A 19,138-nucleotide genomic window follows, 5' to 3' on the forward strand; every position below is an offset into this window, starting at 1 on the left:
TGCCAGAATAAAATATCACTACGCAACTTAAACATAAAATAAAAAAAGAATCGCAAACTATTTCAGAAGGTTCATAAGACCCCAAAAAATATGTGGAAATTTACAGAAATAGGTTACCTGGTTTGAGGAGGTGAATATTAGGAGTGTAATAGACAGGAAAAAAGAGAGAAAGAACCATCATTGGTCACGGCTTTGAAAGGGAAGAGCCTTTCTCGGCTTTGCTCCTTTGCAATAGCTTCCCATGGCTGTCAGAGAATCACAAAGCAGGTGTGCTATGAAGTATGCATGTGTTTGCGTTGTAAGGTTCCAGCGTGGAGGATAGCTATTTAAAAATGGAAGAGTTAAAAAGTGCGCAGGATGAGTGACAAAGAAGCAAATGGCATGGCAGCACACTTTGCAGCAGTAGGGCCCTAAAAAAAAAAAAAAAACAGGGCAGGAAAGACTGCACTGATGAGCACTTGACAAGCTAAGGACCAGGGCAGTAGCCTGTGAGGGGGAAAGATACGCAGGAACGCATGGGCCAAGAATATTCATTGTTATTATGAGAAATATTTCACTTGCCTCCGTTTGGTTCCTCACTCATTATTACTAATATGAGTTTACAGTGTCTTGGTCAGTTCCATCCCTCCCCAGTCTGATGTAAATTGCTATATGATAAACGTTACGTGTTTGAGTGAAGGTTTAGGTCACTTTGTTTTTTAGTAATACCATACTGGATTGTGGATTTTTGTCGTTTTGGTCTGGTTTGGTTTAGATAGATAGAGATGTATTTTTCAAAAACTGGTGTGGTGTTCATTTGTAATGTTTTCACTGTATTACTGTATGTGTTCACAAATGCTTTACACACTGCCTCTGAGATAAGCCTGTCTGTCCGTGTCAAGCTGCCAAGGGGGTGAGCAAGGGTTATTTTAGAAGTGTATCCCCCTTACCCTGACTGGAAGCAAGGGTTCCTATTTGGACAAAGGTACCTACCTCTACCAACTAGAGACACCCATTTCTAACATAAGTGGTCAGCAGTGAAGATCTGGACTTGCACACAGATTGGTGTACACTACCGCTATTTTGCAGACTATTACACAACCACGTACACTTGGTAGAGTTTTTTTCCTGGGTATTTTTTGCATCTTGAGACCGGCCAATTTTCTCCATGAGAAAACCAGCATCCAATGCATCTGTGGGTATCAAATTTGAAGAGGAAAGGGTTGATACCTACACTGTGCCACAACTAAAAGATGTCTGCAGAAAATTTGAAATCTCAGTGAGAGGCCTCAACAGAAAGGAAGAATACCAAAAGGCACGGAGCTTCTGCTGCAGTTCCAAGGTTTAAGGGGCTGGTGGGTAGTTTACTGCTAGATGTTTAAGAAATCATTAAAGGGTGTATCACGTGACTGGGCGATGACAAGTTCACAGTCGAACCCCACAATATGGATAATAAAAGCCATTGAAAAACACTTGAACATAGAATGAATGCTTTAAAGTATTTATTCCAGTATTAAAATATTCATAAAAAACAGATTGGAACACTGAACTAGAAGGGAGCGTCGGCTTAGGGTGTCCTCATCCTGGAAAGGATTAACATTGTAGATATAAGGCAACAACGCCAGAGCAATTAGAAGGATATACAAACAAGAATATTTGACTGATTATTATTCAAATCAGATGAAAAAATTGAAATAAAATGCATATGTTCAGCCACATTCATACATTTGTAACTTTTGTGATTTACATTTATTACAATATAACATTGAAACTGAACAAAAGCATCTTAGCTGCATGGTGGGACCCTTTGACGTACATCAACTCCCAAGCAAAAAGTAAAATAGGACAAAAATATACCCTCCCTAAATATATGTATGTAGGCACTCAAGGAGAGCCTGGTCCCAGATGAGAATGTTCAGGGTTGGATGTATTGATATATGTAAAGCAGACCATTTCTCTGCACCTTGTTCACATTTAGGGGTACCCACCAGGGCAGCATTTAACCCATTCTTTTTACTCTATAAATTCTGATGGTTTAGGGGTGTCACAGAAGAGTGCGCCCCACCCCACCAGGACTGGCAAGTATAAAAACAAGCAAATGAAATTTACAAAAAGGTACACATATACACAAAAGCTCTACAGACTCAACCGTGAGCTGGGAGGCTCCTGCTGTGCTAGCGCCTCCTCGGAACACTACTACCTCCCACACTGGGCTGGACAGAGTCTGGCATTCCATGGCACAGAGGGAGGGGGGAATGCACATTTTAATCAGTTCATCCACTAACGGAGCAGCCTATACCACTCAACACTAATTTTCTATCGCATTCACGCTGGTGTTTTTCCTGTCCCAAAAAACTCAGCGATTAGTGAAACGAAGACCACTGGCATGGAAGCAGGAAGAATAAAGCTAAGTCACACTTAAACAAAACTTTCAGTTCCATTACAATAAAATGTTCCAAAGTTAAGTGTTAAAACAATTAAAGTCGTCAGTCCTCAAATCAGTGAGAAAAGTACTCAAACTAATTAAAATGAGGGATCATTTGAAAGAAAGTGTTCTTAATGTGAAAGGCATGCTACCTCCTTTGTTATGTTGCTCAACCCCAGGTTCAGGGGGGTTTAAAGTTTAGAAAATAGATTTTTCAGTAAGATTCCCCGAGTTTGCGTCAGTGGCACTGTATCATGTGGAGGTGGCATTTATCGGTTGTGCTGTATATGTTACCATAGCTCCTAGAAGAAGAAACCGGGCCAAGGAGTAGGGATTTGTGCTAGATTAGTGTTAAATTAGTTAGGTTCAAGGAACACATCTTGATACAATACATACAGTTTATATCAAATGTGGTAACCTGGGGTAATGGGTTCAAAGATACAAATGATGGCACTAACCCTGACAATCAATCTCCAAATAAGAGAATTTATGATAAAACAGAACAAAGCGAGGTTATGGTGATCCACCTGTATCAGTTCCCGAAGGATCACATCAAGACTATAGGACGAATAAGCATTGGCAAAAGGGAGATAACTGGCCCAGAAAGGGGCTAACCACAAAAAATGGAGTAAGATGGAAAGGGCTTTCAGAGAACAACTAAGATTTGGGAAGGTGGTGAAGAGACTTCAGGATAGAATGACATTTGGGAAACAAAGGCCTGTGATGGCCTTTAGGGAATCTCTCCCACCAACCAGTTGATGGGCAAGATAGACATTGTAGGTTCAAGAATGGGTAAAGTGTGGAGCCACGTTTCTGTGCTCGTTACTATGAAAATAAGCGGTTAGATCAATAATAACAGCAACCAATTAGCGTTGCTAAAGAAAAAATGGTGTTGATATAATTGAAGAAAACTACACCCTGCTTATTATTTAATGCTCAATTTCCAGATTCAAGACCGTGCTGGAATGGAAACGAACATGAACTACAGTATTGATCTCCCCCCAAAAAACAAACCATCAGTAAAAAACTACTCTTCTAAAAGTTGCCATCAGGATAAAAGCCAGGCTATGGCCCGCGTGGAACATGATCTCTCGAAGCCATTAACTCCACTGCTCAGCCAGCGCCTCCCGTGGTAATGGTTTGGAGTCCCACCCCTCCCCCGGCAGTCCCAGGGGCTGTGTGTGTTTGAGGCTACCAGGCGCCACACTGCCCTAGTCCTCGGTGCCACCCGGGCACTCTGTCCGGGGCACACACGGGCCGGACTGGCCAGACTGGAAGACGTAGCCTTTGTTGCAGATGCACCCTTCGAGGCAGATGAGTGGGCATATTAGAGGAGGGTGCATGAAGTTCTGGCAGTTCAGGGGGCACGCAGTGGCACACGTGCTGTAGTGGCTGTTGGCATCACAGCTCTTGCACTGGCTTTCCTTCACACAAACGTTAGATGCAGCATTCTCGAGCACATAACCCTCATCGCAGTGGCATCCGCTCATGCAGTGAAGTGGGCATGGACGGGGCACCGGGTGTGTAACATCGGCACAGGTTTTTGGACAGGCCGTTCCACACTGCTGGTAGTGGGCATTGGCACTACAGCGGGGTGTACAGGAACTTCGCTTGACACACCGATTTGAAGCATCATTTTCAAGCACATATCCCTCCTCACAGAAGCACCCCTGGACACACTGGTCTGTGCATGCCCGGACAGGGTTTTCATAGTTATCACAGGTCAGGGGGCAGGCACTGCCACAATCGGTGTATTTTGAATGGTGTGGGCACACTTTCTTACAGTGTGTTGGCGGAATGCAGCGTTTGGAGGTTGCACTTTCAAGCACATATCCCTCCTCACAGAAGCACCCCTGGACACACTGGTCTGTGCATGCCCGGACAGGGTTTTCATAGTTGTCACAGGTCAGGGGGCAGGCACTGCCGCACTCGGTGTATTTTGAATGGTGTGGGCACACTTTCTTACAGTCTGTTGGCGGAATGCAGCGTTTGGAGGTTGTACTTTCAAGAACATATCCCTCCTCACAGAAGCATCCTCTCACACACTGATATGTGCACATTTGAGGAGGGTTCTCATAATTGGCACATGTAAGAGGACAGGCTGTGCCACAGTCTGTGTACCTTGAATTGGGCCCACAGACCTTTTCACACTCCTTCTGAGGAATGCAGCGTTTGGAGGTTGCACTTTCAAGCACATATCCCTTCTCACAGAAGCACCCCTGGACACACTGCTCTGTGCATGCCCGGACAGGGTTTTCATAGTTATCACAGGTCAGGGGGCAGGCACTGCCACAATCGGTGTATTTTGAATGGTGTAGGCACACTTTCTTACAGTGTGTTGGCGGAATGCAGCGTTTGGAGGTTGCACTTTCAAGCACATATCCCTCCTCACAGAAGCACCCCCGGACACACTGCTCTGTGCATGCCCGGACAGGGTTTTCATAGTTGTCACAGGTCAGGGGGCAGGCACTGCCACAATCGGTGTATTTTGAATGGTGTGGGCACACTCTCCCACAGTCTGTTGGCGGAATACAGCGTTTGGAGATTGCACTTTCAAACACATATCCCTCCTCACAGAAGCACCCCTGGACACACTGATATGTGCAGATTAGAGGAGGGTTCTGATAGTTGCCACACGTGAGAGGACAGGCTGTACCACAGTCAGTGTACTTTGAATTGGGCCCACAGACCTTTTCACACTCCTTCTGAGGAATGCAGCGCTTGGAGGTGGCACTTTCAAACACATATCCCTCCTCACAGAAGCATCCCTGAACACACTGCTTTGTGCACACTAGAGGAGGGTTGAGATAATTATCACAGGTGAGGGGGCAGGCTGTACCACACTCTGTGTATCGTGAATTGTCCGGGCATGCGTATTTGCAGTCACTCTTTGGAATACAGCACTTGGAAGCTGCACTGTCGAGCACGAAGCCTTCATTGCAAAAGCACCCCTGGACACACTGCAGCGTGCAAGCCTGATTGGGGTTCTTATAATTTGCACAGGTGAGGGGACAGGCTGTACCACAGTCGGTGTAATTGGAATTGCCTACACAGGTATTTTTACAGTCACTCTGGGGAACGCAGCGCTTGCAAGTTGCACTTTCAAACACATACCCTTCATCGCAAAAGCAACCCGCAACACACTGGTCAGTACACACTTGAGGGGGGTTGTCATAATTATCACAGGTGAGAGGACAGGCTGTGCCACAGTCTGTGTAGCTGGAATTAGTTCCACAGGTCTTCTTACAGTCACCCTTTGGAATACAGCGGCTGGAAGTTGCATTTTCAAGCACATACCCTTCGTTACAGACGCACCCGATCGCACACTCTCTTGTGCAAACAGGGGGGTGGGCATAGTTCTCGCATGTGAGGGGACAGGCAGTACCACACTCGGAAAAGCTTGAATTGCCTCCACAGGTCTTTTTGCAGTCACTCTGTGGAATGCAGCGCTTGGATGCTGCACTTTCCAACACATACCCTTCATCACAGAAGCACCCCGCCGCACACTGGAGCGTGCACACTACAAGGTCTTCATAGTTGGCACAGGTGATGGGACAGGCAGTGCCACACTCGTTATAGTGGGCGTGGTCCTGGCATGTCTTTTTACATTCACTCGGACGAATGCAGTTTTTGGAAGTTGCACTTTCTAAGATGTACCCAGTTTTACAAGCACAACCCGGTACACATTGCAATGTGCATATAACAGGAGGGTTCCTGTAATTATCACAGGTGAGAGGACACGCTGTGCCGCACTCCACGTCTTCTGAATTGGCTGGGCAGGTTTGCTTGCAGTCACTTGAAGGGACGCAGCGCTTGGAATCCAGGCTTTCGTAGACGTATCCGTCGTCACAAACGCAGCCGCTCACGCAAGACAGTGCGCAGATCCTTGGAGAGTGATGCGGGCCTGTCCCATCCGTGCAAGTCTTCGGGCATCCAGAGCCGCACTCCGTGTAATGCATGTTAGGTGGACAGCTACCTGAGTGGGAAAGAATTGGGAGAGACGGATAATTATACATGATGTTAATGTTTAACAGATTGAAATATTATTTCGATATGGACTTTGCTTAAAATACTGACACAGTTTTCAAAAAAGTTCCCATCGAATATACCCTTCCTCAGGATTTCAAACGCTTAATTTCTCTAAAACGGGAAACAACCGTGTACTATTGACAGTTTAGAACATAGCATATTTTTAGTTAACGTGTTAATAAATTGTCATCGTTTCCAATTATAAACCTACATGTGTATGTATTTAAACACGAGTCCATGTAAAAAAAAAAAAAGAACACAAATTTATAGAATGTGGCAAAACACAACTTTGAACACGGCACGTGCAGCTCAACATTTCATATTGCACAGTTACATTCCCTAACAACTGTACTCCATCTCGGTGACGTCAGATAAGAGAAGCCAGATTGTTTAGCGCGACAACAGAAGTTGTCAAGGAGAACACACAGCACTAAGACACTCAGTATGGGAAGGGTACAGAGTTGCAAAGATTCTATTTTGCGAGATCTCTTTGTAACGTTTTAATGGTTAACTGTGTAAAAAAAAAAAACGATTGGAAGTTTTGAAAGTCTAGGTTTGTAGAAGAACCTTCTCCGCAGTATAGCGGTAAAAAGGGGAACAAACAAAGTACTGTGTGTTAAATCTTTCATCAAACCTCGAAAAATTACCCTCACATGGAAGTTTGATGAATGATTAAGTATGTAAAGGCTGCACACCTTTTGTTAAGTCGATTACAGTACACAATTGGCACTTTGCCATCCTTGGCAATATAAATGAATGTTTTAATCCAAGTATTCCCACCTCGACTCATTTTCAAAAGGACATTCCTGTCACAGGAGGGTACCCTTCCAAACATTCGCGGGTACAATTAGTCAAACTCTTGCTTGGTCGGATTTGCAGCACAAAGAAAAACAATCTCACTTAGCGATCCCTCTTTCCAAGTCATTTTAGAACCCTTATCAGGCACATATATGGAGCTCGTTCTCACACTCACTCCTTCAGACATGCTTTTGGCTTCATTTCCATACAGAATTAACTGAAATGCCAGTGCTTTAAAAATGCGGTGGGTGAACTCCCTCACAGGTTTGCAGATCCTTTCGACTTTTCCGGTACAAAACCTTTAGGGACATGTGAGAGAAGGGCAGACGACAGTCCGGATCCCAATTCACGGACTCTGGCTTTTTGAGGCCTGAGGGCAGCACTGAGGCGGCCATTTTCTTGTATCCATCGTATACCCATCGTTGCCCAACAACAAGACCTAATTCATGAAGCAAACCAGTTCCAGTGGTCGAAGTGGGCGGGAATGTCAGGCCACGGCCTGCTCCTGCTTCTTCAATTGCAAGGATTCCGTTCCCCTACTTTATTTTGAAAATGCGTCTCAGGACGCAAGAAATCACCATCGTAAATAAATAACGCTCGCAGTTCCTGGCGTTCGAGGACGGGTGGCAGAGAAGTAACAGGACTCTGTCTTTTTGTTCTTGGCAGAGAATAAAAATACAGTGTCCACTTATTCTCTGCGCTTCAGCTAACACCTCCACTCTTTCCTTCTTCCCTCTGTCTAGCAGTTCTTCTCTTTCTGAAGCGCATGAATCCAAGACGGGGTTCTCACTATCCTCTCCTTTCTTTTATTTGTTTCCCTGTGAAATGGATCCAAAAAAAGAAAAACATTTTTGATGGAAATGCATTTTTCTGATGTTTTAATTCCAAAGTCGGCATTGTAATAAAAGGTTAAACATATGAAAAATAACTAAAAGTAAGACAGAGTGGTAGCAAACTGGCCAGATTGATTTTATTCACACCCAAACACATTAGTGCCACTTTTACAGAGTTTGCCAGTGAAGCCCTATTTTTGTTTTCTTGTCTTTGTTTTCCCTGGGTTTGCAACTAGTGCACCAATCCTGGACTCATTTTGTTTTGTGGATTGGAAAACAAAATGAGTACTGCGGCTCCGTGTCCAGGGATGTGTTTTTTTTACGGTACTGCTTACGTTTCGTAAGGATATAAGCAATGGACATTGAAATAGGCCCATTCAGGGCCCTGTAGTCATGTCTTTAACTTTTCAGGCAAAAGCACTCACTGATTTATGAATAGTGAGTGTGAAAGCGTTAATGTAACCATGTTGTTCCTGCTTACATTACACATGGTTTGCTAAATTTTGCATTCCCCCATGAGTGTTTACTTTTTCCAAGATGGTGTTACTTTTTTTGTAGGCCGGATATTGCTCCTGTCTAGTGCGTCATTTGAATTGAACCACAATTAGGTGTTTATAGCAGACAGCAATTGGGTTGTAGTTGAAGGCAGTGTCAGTTTATTTCAGTGGGGTAGAATGGTGTTCAGTGGGGGAGAGGATGTGGCACTATGGACAGAGCTGCGGAATTTGGAACTGGAGAAGCAGGCTCAGCCCTAATAACCAGTCCACCAGAGCACAGTCCCGAGCGAGCACAATCCCATGATAGGCCTTAGAAGGCTTTGCAAGACCTTAGAAGCCCTGGTGTCTTAGCACCAGCAGGTGGACCCTAGCAGTGGCAATTGTGGGTTAACCTTCAAGGTTTGTCCACCACATTCCATACTGAAGGTCACCTCCAATCTTGCGGGCAAGCCTATGAAGCAGCACAGCCTAGAACCACAGTGACTGTCACTGTGGTCAGAGGACCCTTGAGAAGGGCCAGCTCCAGGGCAGTGCAACCGGTGTGACCGCACTGGTTGCGGTCTTTGGGTGGAGGCATTATGTTTGCAAGTATATTAAGGTTTTAAAAGCGCTTTCTGCCTCCTTCCTGGGCTCCAGCAATTTGCGGCAACAATAAAAAGGTCATGCCGACTCTGGTGTTTAATGTTCTTCCTAGAGAGAGATACTTTTGTCTAGTGGAAGTTTTGATTCATGGAAAGGTAGCTCAGAGGGTTAATGTGCCTGCTGCAAAGAAAATGTACCATGCAGATCACAAAGTGCACATAATGTAAATAGGTCAGTGGGCTACTGCTTTAGTCAGAGAGATCCTTTTGTTACTTGCAGTTTATAAGTTGAAATCCTAACATAGAACAGTGAGCTATTAGACTAGCACGTCCCACAGAGAGGCAAGATGGCCACTACAGGGTTGTAGAGGAAAGTTGCACATCCCTCCCTCTCCAGCCTAAAGAAATGCCGTCTGTACTCTGAGTACAGATATGCTGCTGTCCCATGGGCTAAATCAACTGAATGCAAGGAGCAGTATTGGCGGGGAACTCCGGATAAAGCAAGGGGCCTTGGCAGCGCTGCGGGTCTTAAAAAACTACTGGAGAAATCTATACAGCGTTATTAAAACAACCTGGGGGATGTCTCAGCGCACGAGACACGAAAAGGAGAAGGAGAAGCCTCTGCCGGCTTCAACTGGCATGATTAAGGGGCCAGGACAACGAGACGGCTCAGGACCAGGGGCTATACCGAAGATGCCTGCCACAAGTAAGAGATTGGCCCCTGCAAGCAGCGCGATGTCAAAGGCTCAGCAGAAGAAAGCAGAAAGAGCCGAAAAGGAAAAGAAACTGGAGCCAAGACTGACACATGCTGCGGTGATCAAAGCATAGAAAGAGTCACAGCAGGACGGCGGTTTGCGTGTAAAAGAATCAGTTAGCTCTCAGCGGGCGAACCCCCTCCCCAACAAAGATATCACTTTAAGGCAGCCTACCTTAACGGAATCTTTTGCAGCTAAATCACTGCCTAATGCCCCTGGACAGGATGAAGAGCCAGACAGTCTCCAGATGAGCCATCCCTCCTCGGAAGACGCTGGGTTGGAGAAAGCCGTCCGAGGACGCAAGCGTCATGGTTGCCGAGCAACCGGAAGGAGCGGCCCCGGAGTATACCCATCCCGCGGAAATCATTCAGCACACAGAAGGAGCGATTAACACACTATCGGTGAGCGGGGGGCACCAGGGGAGGCAGGAGCTACTCTTGAGGCAACAGAAAGGCAAAAAATTTACAGATGCTGAATGCCCTGCTGCTAGTCGAGGCAGGACTAACCAGTGGTAGCAATCAGAGACATGAAGCCAAATGGGGGAGCCTGACAAGTCTGGACTCACAGCAAGAGAGGGCTGAGAGCAAAGGGGCAAGAGGGGGCTCTCCAGAAGGAGATACGTTTTTCTCAGTTAATGAAGGGTTGGACTCCACCTGCACAAGTGACAGCGAGGGGGAAAGAGCTCCATAGACCTTACCACAGACTCAGACAGGAGTGGAGGCTCTAGGGACAAAAGCACACAAAAGAAAAATAAATCGGTGGCAAGGCGGGTAGGTGGAGGAGGGTCTCCAGGCAGCATGAATAAAAAAACTATCATGGGACTACTCCGCCAACTCTGGCGTATATCAAGAAAGCAAACATGGGGAAGGGGCGATTAGAGGGACAAACGTAGGGTCTCCAGCGCAGAATGTTACAATGGACTTAATGTTTAACACACTGAAACAGATAGACGGAGGCCAGGGCGCAACGCCGGAGAGCAAGGCAAGACACAAAAAAGATTCAAGCATAGCTTAGGAAAATAAATAAGAAGTACGAAGAAGTTGAGGAAAGGGTGTCCCAAGTGGAAGAAAGAACTGGTAGATTGGAAGATGAGGCAACGGATTGGCAGACCTTCAAATTGGAGCAAGGGAAGGTTTTGGAAGACCTTCAGTTGAAGATCGAAGATTTTGAAAACTGCCAGAGGCGTAACAATGTGAGACTCCTTGGACTAGAAGAGGGGGTGGAAGGGGAGGATGCAAGAAGGTATGTCATCAAGCTGCTGAAGGGTGCCTTTCCTGAGTCTCAGTGGCAATGAGAGACGGAGGTTCAAAGAGTGCACAGATTCCCACTGTCACTGAAGAAGAAACGAGGGGGGGAGGGGGTAACCAAGACACTTTGCCTAGGGCGATGCTAGTGTTCTTAGGAAATTTCTTGACAAGACAAGAAATAATGGATAGAGCCAGACCAGATTCTAAAATAACATATGAGGGGGCCACATTTTTTGCAAGACCTGACTTCTGTCACGTAACAGTTGAAAGGAGATGGAAGTTAAGAAAATTAATCGCTCCCCTCCAAAAACAAGGCGCAGAGGCATACTTCATGTTTCCGGCAAAACTAAAGGTCATTAATGGAGGACAGACTAGGATGTTCTTTTCGGAAATCAAGGCAGGGAAATTCTTACTGGAACTCACTGAGCAGCATAGGGGGAAAAACAATAGAGGGAAAAGCCCCGCAAAACCCCCATAGGGCAGATATAGCTTAGAACCAGTTCAAAATACTCAGGATAGATTAGTAGGCGTGGGAAGGAGAGGGAGGCGACACTACAATCTACAGTGGCTACATATAGGTCATGCCTGACCTATTTGCCTGTAGAAGGGGGGGTGGGAACTCAGGGGGAGAGGAGAGGAGAGGGGGAGCAGGGGGCTGGTGATGGTTGTTTGGTAAATACAGCACAAGAGGAGAAACTAAACAGACTTTTTTTTGGGGTAAATGCACTGAATACACTAGCAGAGGGGAGGAATAGCTGGGTCACCAGTAAGGACATTTTTAGCAAGTATAGATGGCATTAAGGATTGCCTCCATAAATATTTGTGGATTAAATGATGGGGGGAAAAGACAGAAAGTGGCTGCTATGTTAAGAATCTTGAAATCAGACGTAGTCTGCCTCCAAGAGACACATATAGAGGGAAACAATACATTTATGTTGGATCAAACGGGCTTCGAGGTGCTTGCATATACAAGGCAAGGAACTAAGACAAGAGGGGTGGCCATATTAGCCAGGAAGGGTGTCTTCAAAGGAAAAAAAGAGGATCAATGGGGGAGATGGGTAATGATTGAAGGAGAATCAGTGGCGGGATCCTGCACAATTGTTTCTGTTCATGGTTCCACGGATGATGAACCAGATGTTTTTGAATTTTTAGATCAGGAGCTGCCTCTGTGGTCGGAACCGATCATTTGCTGCGGAAACTTTAATATCAATGGTCTGGCGGGTTTGGGTATGACGGGAGGGGGCGCCTATGGGGGACGGAAGAAGAGAACGTGTAAAGTTATATGCAACCTAGCGCGACACAATGTACTGGTGGATGTGTGGGCTCAGAACAATCCGCTTGGGACAGGGAGCACATACTACTCGGCGCCACATAGGATGGTGGCCAGGTTAGATTACTTTTTGATCTCAAGCTCTCTGCTAAGTGGTAGCCAGCTGGAGAGGCTTCCCAAGATACTGTCATACCATAATCCGCTCGTGTTAACTCTCCCGCCGGGAATCAGGGGGTTAAGAAAGCCCTATACCTGGACTTTCGAAAGAGGGCTTTTAAGAGTAGAAAGCTATATTAATAGGATGCAGGTTTAGATTCGGCAGTTCTGGGAGATTAATAAAGGCTCAGCCTCCGCCGGCATAGTCTGGGACGCCTTTAAGGCCGGAATTAGGGGGGAAACTGTGCTACAAGCTTCAGAGGGCCAAGAAGGAGAAAGTTGAGATGGATAAAAGGCTCAGTGACCTAGCAGAGTTAGAAGACCGCTTAATCCTTGCCATTTCTAACCAAGACCCAATAGAGGATATACTACTAAAACTAGAATTAAACAAAGCAGAGGCTAGTGAAAGTATGGCAAGGAAGGCGGCAGGTAACTACTTGGCTAAAAAGGAAAAATTTTATGAATATAACGAGAGGGTAGGTCACCTCCTAGCAATCAGTACTAGACAAAATCTGGCGGCAGGTGAAATAAAGGAAATTAATGCGGTGGGAGGTGTTGTAAATAAGATAAAAGATGTTCGGGAGGTTTTTAGGAAATTCTACATTGCCCTATATGATCAGAGCCTTAGTAACACGGACTTAGAAATTATGGAATACCTGGCAGATCTACCACATGCAGTGTTACAGGAAGAGGGGAAAGAGGAGCTAGTTCTTACGCGGACATTACAGGAAGTACAGGATGCGGTGGTTAATCTCCCTTCTGGGAAAGCTACCGGCCCGGACCAAATTCCGGCAGAATTTTATAAAACTTTTTGGGACGCATTGGGGAAGGACATGCATGAGCCTCTTATTCAGGCACAGTTAGGGAATTCAGTTCCACACTCCTGGGCAGGTGCAGATATAGTGATACTTAAGAAGAATAAACCCCCGCTAGAACCAGGGTCTTATAGGCCAATTACGCTTATGAATGCGGATGCCAAAATCTTCTCTAAAACTCTGGCACAAAGGTTAAGCAGGGTTATTGAGCTTTTAGTTAGCACTTCACAGCACAGGTTTATTCCAGGTAAAGGGACCACTCAGCACACAAGACAAATGATCACTATTTTAGACGCTGTAGAGGTTGCAGGGGACCCTGCCACGGCTGTATTCCTGGATGCGGAGAAGGCCTTCGACAGGGTCTCCTGGAACTATCTGTGGAAAGTGTTGGAGTGGTTTGGCAAGGGCTATATTAAAGCAATCCAGGCCCTATATCTAGACCCGACAGCGAGAGTAAGGATCAATAAAGGCTATACCGAGACAGTGCAGATAAGGCATGGGACAAGGCAGGGCTGTCCAGCATCGCCCCTCCTGTTCGCCCTGTACATTGACCCTATTCTGCACAGGTTAAAGAGGAATAATATTATCTTTCCAGTCAAGCTGCATGGTAAGGATTATAAAATTTTCGCGTACGTGGACGATGTAGCCATTATCACAACAAACTCAGAGAGGGCTATACCGGAGTTAGAGAAGGAGGCAACAAACTTGGGGGCAGTCTCAGGATATCTGATAAACAAGGGGAAGACGCAGATAGTACATATCAGATTCATGATACATCAAGATACTGGAGTGGTCGAGGAAGCCACATATTTAGGGATAAAGGTTACCGCTGATTTAGACAGATTGGTAGAGCTTAATATGGGACCCCTATTAATAAAAGTAAAGGAAAACACTGAAAGGATTCACAATCTACATCGGACTCTGATGGGCCGTATAAACGTGATTAGGATGATCACATTCCCGAAATTCTTGTATATGTTTAGAGCCATTCCACTGCTCTTTGACCATTCATGGTTTAATAAATTAGAAGCAATACTCAACAGATTTATCTGGGCGCAGGGAAAGACCAGGAGAGTCTATCGATACCTCTAATTACCTAGGGAAAAGGGGGGATGGGGGGCCCCAGACTTCAGGCTCTACTACTGGGCTGCAGCCTTGCAGTATTTTCAGGGGCTAATAGGGAGCGGGTAACCGAGCAAGGGGATGACAGACCTGGATTCACGAATGTATATACTGCACTGCTGGGTGATGGGGCAGAGAACGGTTTTTTGAACACAATTGATTTTAGCTACTTCAAACATACAAGGTTCAAGACATTAAGAGCGGCATAGAACATCTGGAAGGCGGTTAAAAAAAAAAAGTGGGCTTAGGCAGATATAATAGTTATACACGGATGTACACGAATCATTCATTACCAGGGGATATTTTTTAGGGATACGGTCATGAGGGACTGGGATAACAAGGGGATCAGGAAGGTTGGGAATCTCATGGATCAACAGGGGGGGTATCTTACAGTTTCATGATCTCCAAAAAAAATGTAAGTTAACAGGCAGTAGTTTCTTCAAGTACCTGCAGGTAAGAAGCTAATTTTTAAATAAACAGGGGGGCACACTAGGTTTCGGCCAATGTCGCATAATGGATTACATAGAGCGCTGCACTCACTGTACAATTGGGCAGCTTTACTCAGAACTCTATGCACACAAAAGTGATGATAGGGTAAAATTTGCAACAAAGTGGGCAGGGAAAGTGGGGTCACAGCCGGAGGGATTACAGCTGTCTCTAGATCTGGGTCATACGGTTCTATGCTCAGCAACTCTACAGTCGCAGCACTATAAGCCCCTGTATTCGCTTTACCACACTCCTGCCAAAATTGGCTGGCCACTAGATATGAGCAGAATGCCAGTGATCGAGTTTCAGCCTAGACAAAGAGTATGGGTCACAGCCCCAGGTAAGCCTTGTGTGCTCCAGGATAAGTGGAACGGACAGTTTGAGGTGGTGGACTGCAAGAGTAATGTCACCTACGTGGTGGACTTACAGTCTCTTATGAACCCTTTGAAGGTTCTGCATTAGAACTGCCTGAAGCCCCACTTGGAGAGGTCTGGAGTGCGCATGCTCCTAGCAACAGATGCTGGAATGTGAGAGGAGACTGAGCCTCTTCCTGACCTCCTGTCTGCAAAGGAGCACAATAGTTCAGTGGTGGGTGTATCTCTCTCCCGCCCGGACTCCTGAACCGAAGAGTAGCTGTCGCCAATCGTTGGGACAGTTTGCTGCTGTTCTCTCTGACCCCAGGTGTCACTCAGTGGTTTGTCTATGAGAAAGACAGAGAGAGACACAGAGACAGAGAGAGAGAGACACAGAGACAGAGACAGAGAGAGAGAGACACAGAGACACAGAGAGACAGAGAGACAGAGAGACAGAGAGACAGAGAGACAGAGAGACAGAGACACAGAGAGACAGAGACACAGAGACACAGAGAGACAGAGAGACAGAGACACAGAGAGACAGAGAGACAGAGACACAGAGAGACAGAGACACAGACACCGAGAGAGAGAGAGAGGGAGACAGAGACACAGAGACACAGAGAGAGAGAGAGAGAGAGAGAGGGAGACAGAGAAGTTCTAGCAGAATGTTAAAGCGCATATTTAAGTTAGGTGATTTTTCCATTGCGTTTGAAAATACATAAATAAATACCTAATATCTAAAAGTGGTATTACCCCTTGCCTATTTTAATTTTTCGAAAGGAGGGAGAGGGAGGCTAATGCTAGGTTCTTCCTCCTGAAATGTAAAGTGTAACACTCAAATCCACAAAGTGGATCATGTGGACCTAACCAGGGAGAAGGTTTTCAGGGCTGCCCAGATTATTCTTGCCTCTAGTTGGTATGTGCCTATAGACTTTGTCTTAGTCAGCGCTCCAGTAATTCAACCTGATGTGTCCCTGGCTTGACCGCATCTACAGGCCCCTCCAGCCAGGCGGACCATGGGGCACAATATTTCTCACTGAAAAATACTATTGGTACAACATTAACCGTATGTATATGGACCAGATACACACATTAGGTGTGTCTATATGATATTGCCTTAATATTTAGGTTGAATCAAAGGAGTGGCATACATGGGGCTGGCCCTCATGTTGTCCTTAAGAAAAGGTGTAGGTGACACCTTGAAACATGTCGACAGGATACTAGGGACTGTGACAACAGAACAGTTATATTTCCCTTATCCAACCCCTTTTTAACATACCAACTAGAGGCAATAGAGGGGGTTTAATCCATCACCGTTCTTTAGCCCACTCTGCCACCCCAGTTCAGACATGGCCATATGCAAATCAGTCTGACCCTGTGCCTCATGGGAACTGTCCAGCCCGAAGTGCCAAGCCATGCCTTCCCTGGAAACAAGCTTCAGAGGACTGGTCTTCAGCCAGGCTTGCTTGAATCCAGTAGCAAAGTGAGCAAGGGACTCATGTCTGAGCATACCCTGCCAACTTATGGCGAACAAAGTGGTACAAAGGGGGTGATGATGGACGGTGCTTGTGGCACAATCTGTGCTACCCACAAACGCAGCCTCTAAATGTAACCCTGGTCTGCCATTGCAGAGCCTGGGTCCAGTCTGGTACTGCAATGCAGACTTGGCAAGTGCACTCACTTGCCAGGCCCTACCCCTCCCTTTTCTTACATATCAGACACCAAGGTAGGCCCAATGTACCCATGTGGCAGGGTGCAGTGTGTGAGAAAGGTCCTACCGATCCTGAGCGTGGAAAATAAACCTCCCCACGAGATTCTCAACGCAGGGAGGTCAGATTTCTCAATGCGAGTGGTTGTGTACGCTCGCGACGAGAAACTACCAGTCCGCGTTGAGAAAGCTGACGCTCGAGTAAGAATCTACTCTAGCGGCAGAAAACTACAGCTCACACTGTGCAAGAGGCAGTTTTCAATGATCGCGCAGTGCCGGATGCTTGTATGCACTGTGCAATCATTGAAAACTGCATCTTGCACAGTGCGAACAGGGTACTATGCAGTTCGCGTAGTGCGAAGTGCAGCTCGCATAGCTACTCGTAGCGCTACTTCGCGAATTATGCCCAGCCCTACTCCTAATGTGTCTTTGGCAGGACATTTGGGGCAAGATAAGACCTTTGAGAGGCTTGTCACCCACTTTTACTGGCCCCAAAGGCGTAAGAGTTCCAATACTCACTGTAGGTCTTGCAAGATTTACCAGGCAAGTGATAAGAGTGGGAGGAAGTGTAAGGCTCCTCACCAACCTTCGCCTGTGGTCAGCACCCCGTTTGAGAGGGTGGGTATTGACATTGTGGGGCCTCTGGATCCCAGGAAAGCCATGGGCAACAGGTTCACCATGGTCTTGGTGGACCATGCCACCTGGTACCCGGAAGCCATCACTCTCCGTCCTGGCAGCCTCCGCGGTGGGTCGTGCATGGATGGGGATTTTCTCCTGTGTGGGCTCCACCAGAGAGGTGGTATCCGACCGTGGTACCAACTTCATATCGAAGTATATGAAGTCCATGTGGCAGGAGTGCAATGTTAAATACAATTTCTCCACTCCTTACCACCCCCAAGGTAATGGGCTGGTTGAGAGATTCAACCGGACCCTGAAGGGCACGATTATGGGTCTTGGTGTACCCATGCGGTGTAAGTGGGATGTCCTCTTACAATGATTTTCGTTTGCTTACAGAGCGGCACCCCAGAAGTGCTTAGGGTTCAGGCCCTTTGAGCAGATGTACAGCCATCCTTTAAGAGGACCTCCGAGTCTGGTGAAAGAAGGCTGGGAGAAAGTTCCCAGTAAACCTCCCCAGGGTGTTTATAGCTACATGCTGACCTTCAGAAACCAGACTAAGCACTTCAGACAACTCGCTCACGCGAATCTAGTGGCCAGCCAGGAGGAGATTAAACTGTGATATGAGCAGAATGCCACTGATCGAGTTTCAGCCTGGACAAAGTGTATGGGTCACAGCCCCAGGTAAGCCTTGTGTGCTCCAGGATAAGTGGAACGGACAGTTTGAGGTGGTGGACTGCAAGAGTAATGTCATCTACCTGGTGGACTTACAGTCTCTTATGAACCCTTTGAAGGTTCTGCATTAGAACTGCCTGAAGCCCCACTTGGAGAGGTCTGGAGTGCGCATGCTCCTAGCAACAGATGCTGGAATGTAAGAGGAGACTGAGCCTCTTCCCGACCTCCTGTCTGCAAAGGAGCACGATAGTTCAGTGGTGGGTGTATCTCTCTCCCGCCTGGACTCCTGAACCGAAGAGTAGCTGTCGCCAATCGTTGGGACAGTTTGCTGCTGTTCTCTCTGACCCCAGGTGTCACTCAGTGGTTTGTCTATGACAGAGACAGAGAGACAGAGACACAGAGACAGAGACACAGAGAGAGAGACAGAGACACAGAGAGAGAGAGACAGAGACACAGAGAGAGAGAGACAGAGACAGAGACAGAGAGAGACAGAGACAGAGACACAGAGAGAGACAGAGACAGACACAGAGAGAGAGGGAGACAGAGAAGTTCTAGCAGAATGTTAAAGCGCATATTTAAGTTAGGTGATTTTTCCATTGCGTTTGAAAATACATAAATAAATACCTAATATCTAAAAGTGGTATTACCCCTTGCCTATTTTAGTTTTTCGAAAGGAGGGAGAGGGAGGCTAATGCTAGGTTCTTCCTCCTGAAATGTAAAGTGTAACACTCAAATCCACAAAGTGGATCATGTGGACCTAACCAGGGAGAAGGTTTTTTCAGGGCTGCCCAGAT

General features: G+C 46.4%; 1 protein-coding gene across 3 annotated transcripts in view; it reads right to left on the reverse strand.

Annotated features, from left to right (window-relative positions):
• Positions 1-1,466: 1,466 nt before the first annotated feature.
• The window catches only part of LOC144770642 (zonadhesin-like), a 96,259-nt gene continuing 78,587 nt past the window's right edge, over positions 1,467-19,138 (reverse strand). For all 3 annotated transcript variants that reach the window (XM_078655338.1, XM_078655339.1, XM_078655340.1), the window contains one exon: positions 1,467-6,380. In XM_078655338.1, the coding sequence (XP_078511464.1) occupies positions 3,616-6,380 (2,765 nt within the window). In that variant the 3' untranslated portion in view covers positions 1,467-3,615. The remainder of the gene's footprint in view (positions 6,381-19,138) is intronic.

Source organism: Lissotriton helveticus, chromosome 7 (assembly GCF_964261635.1).
Source record: "Lissotriton helveticus chromosome 7, aLisHel1.1, whole genome shotgun sequence".
NCBI lineage: Eukaryota > Metazoa > Chordata > Amphibia > Caudata > Salamandridae > Lissotriton > Lissotriton helveticus.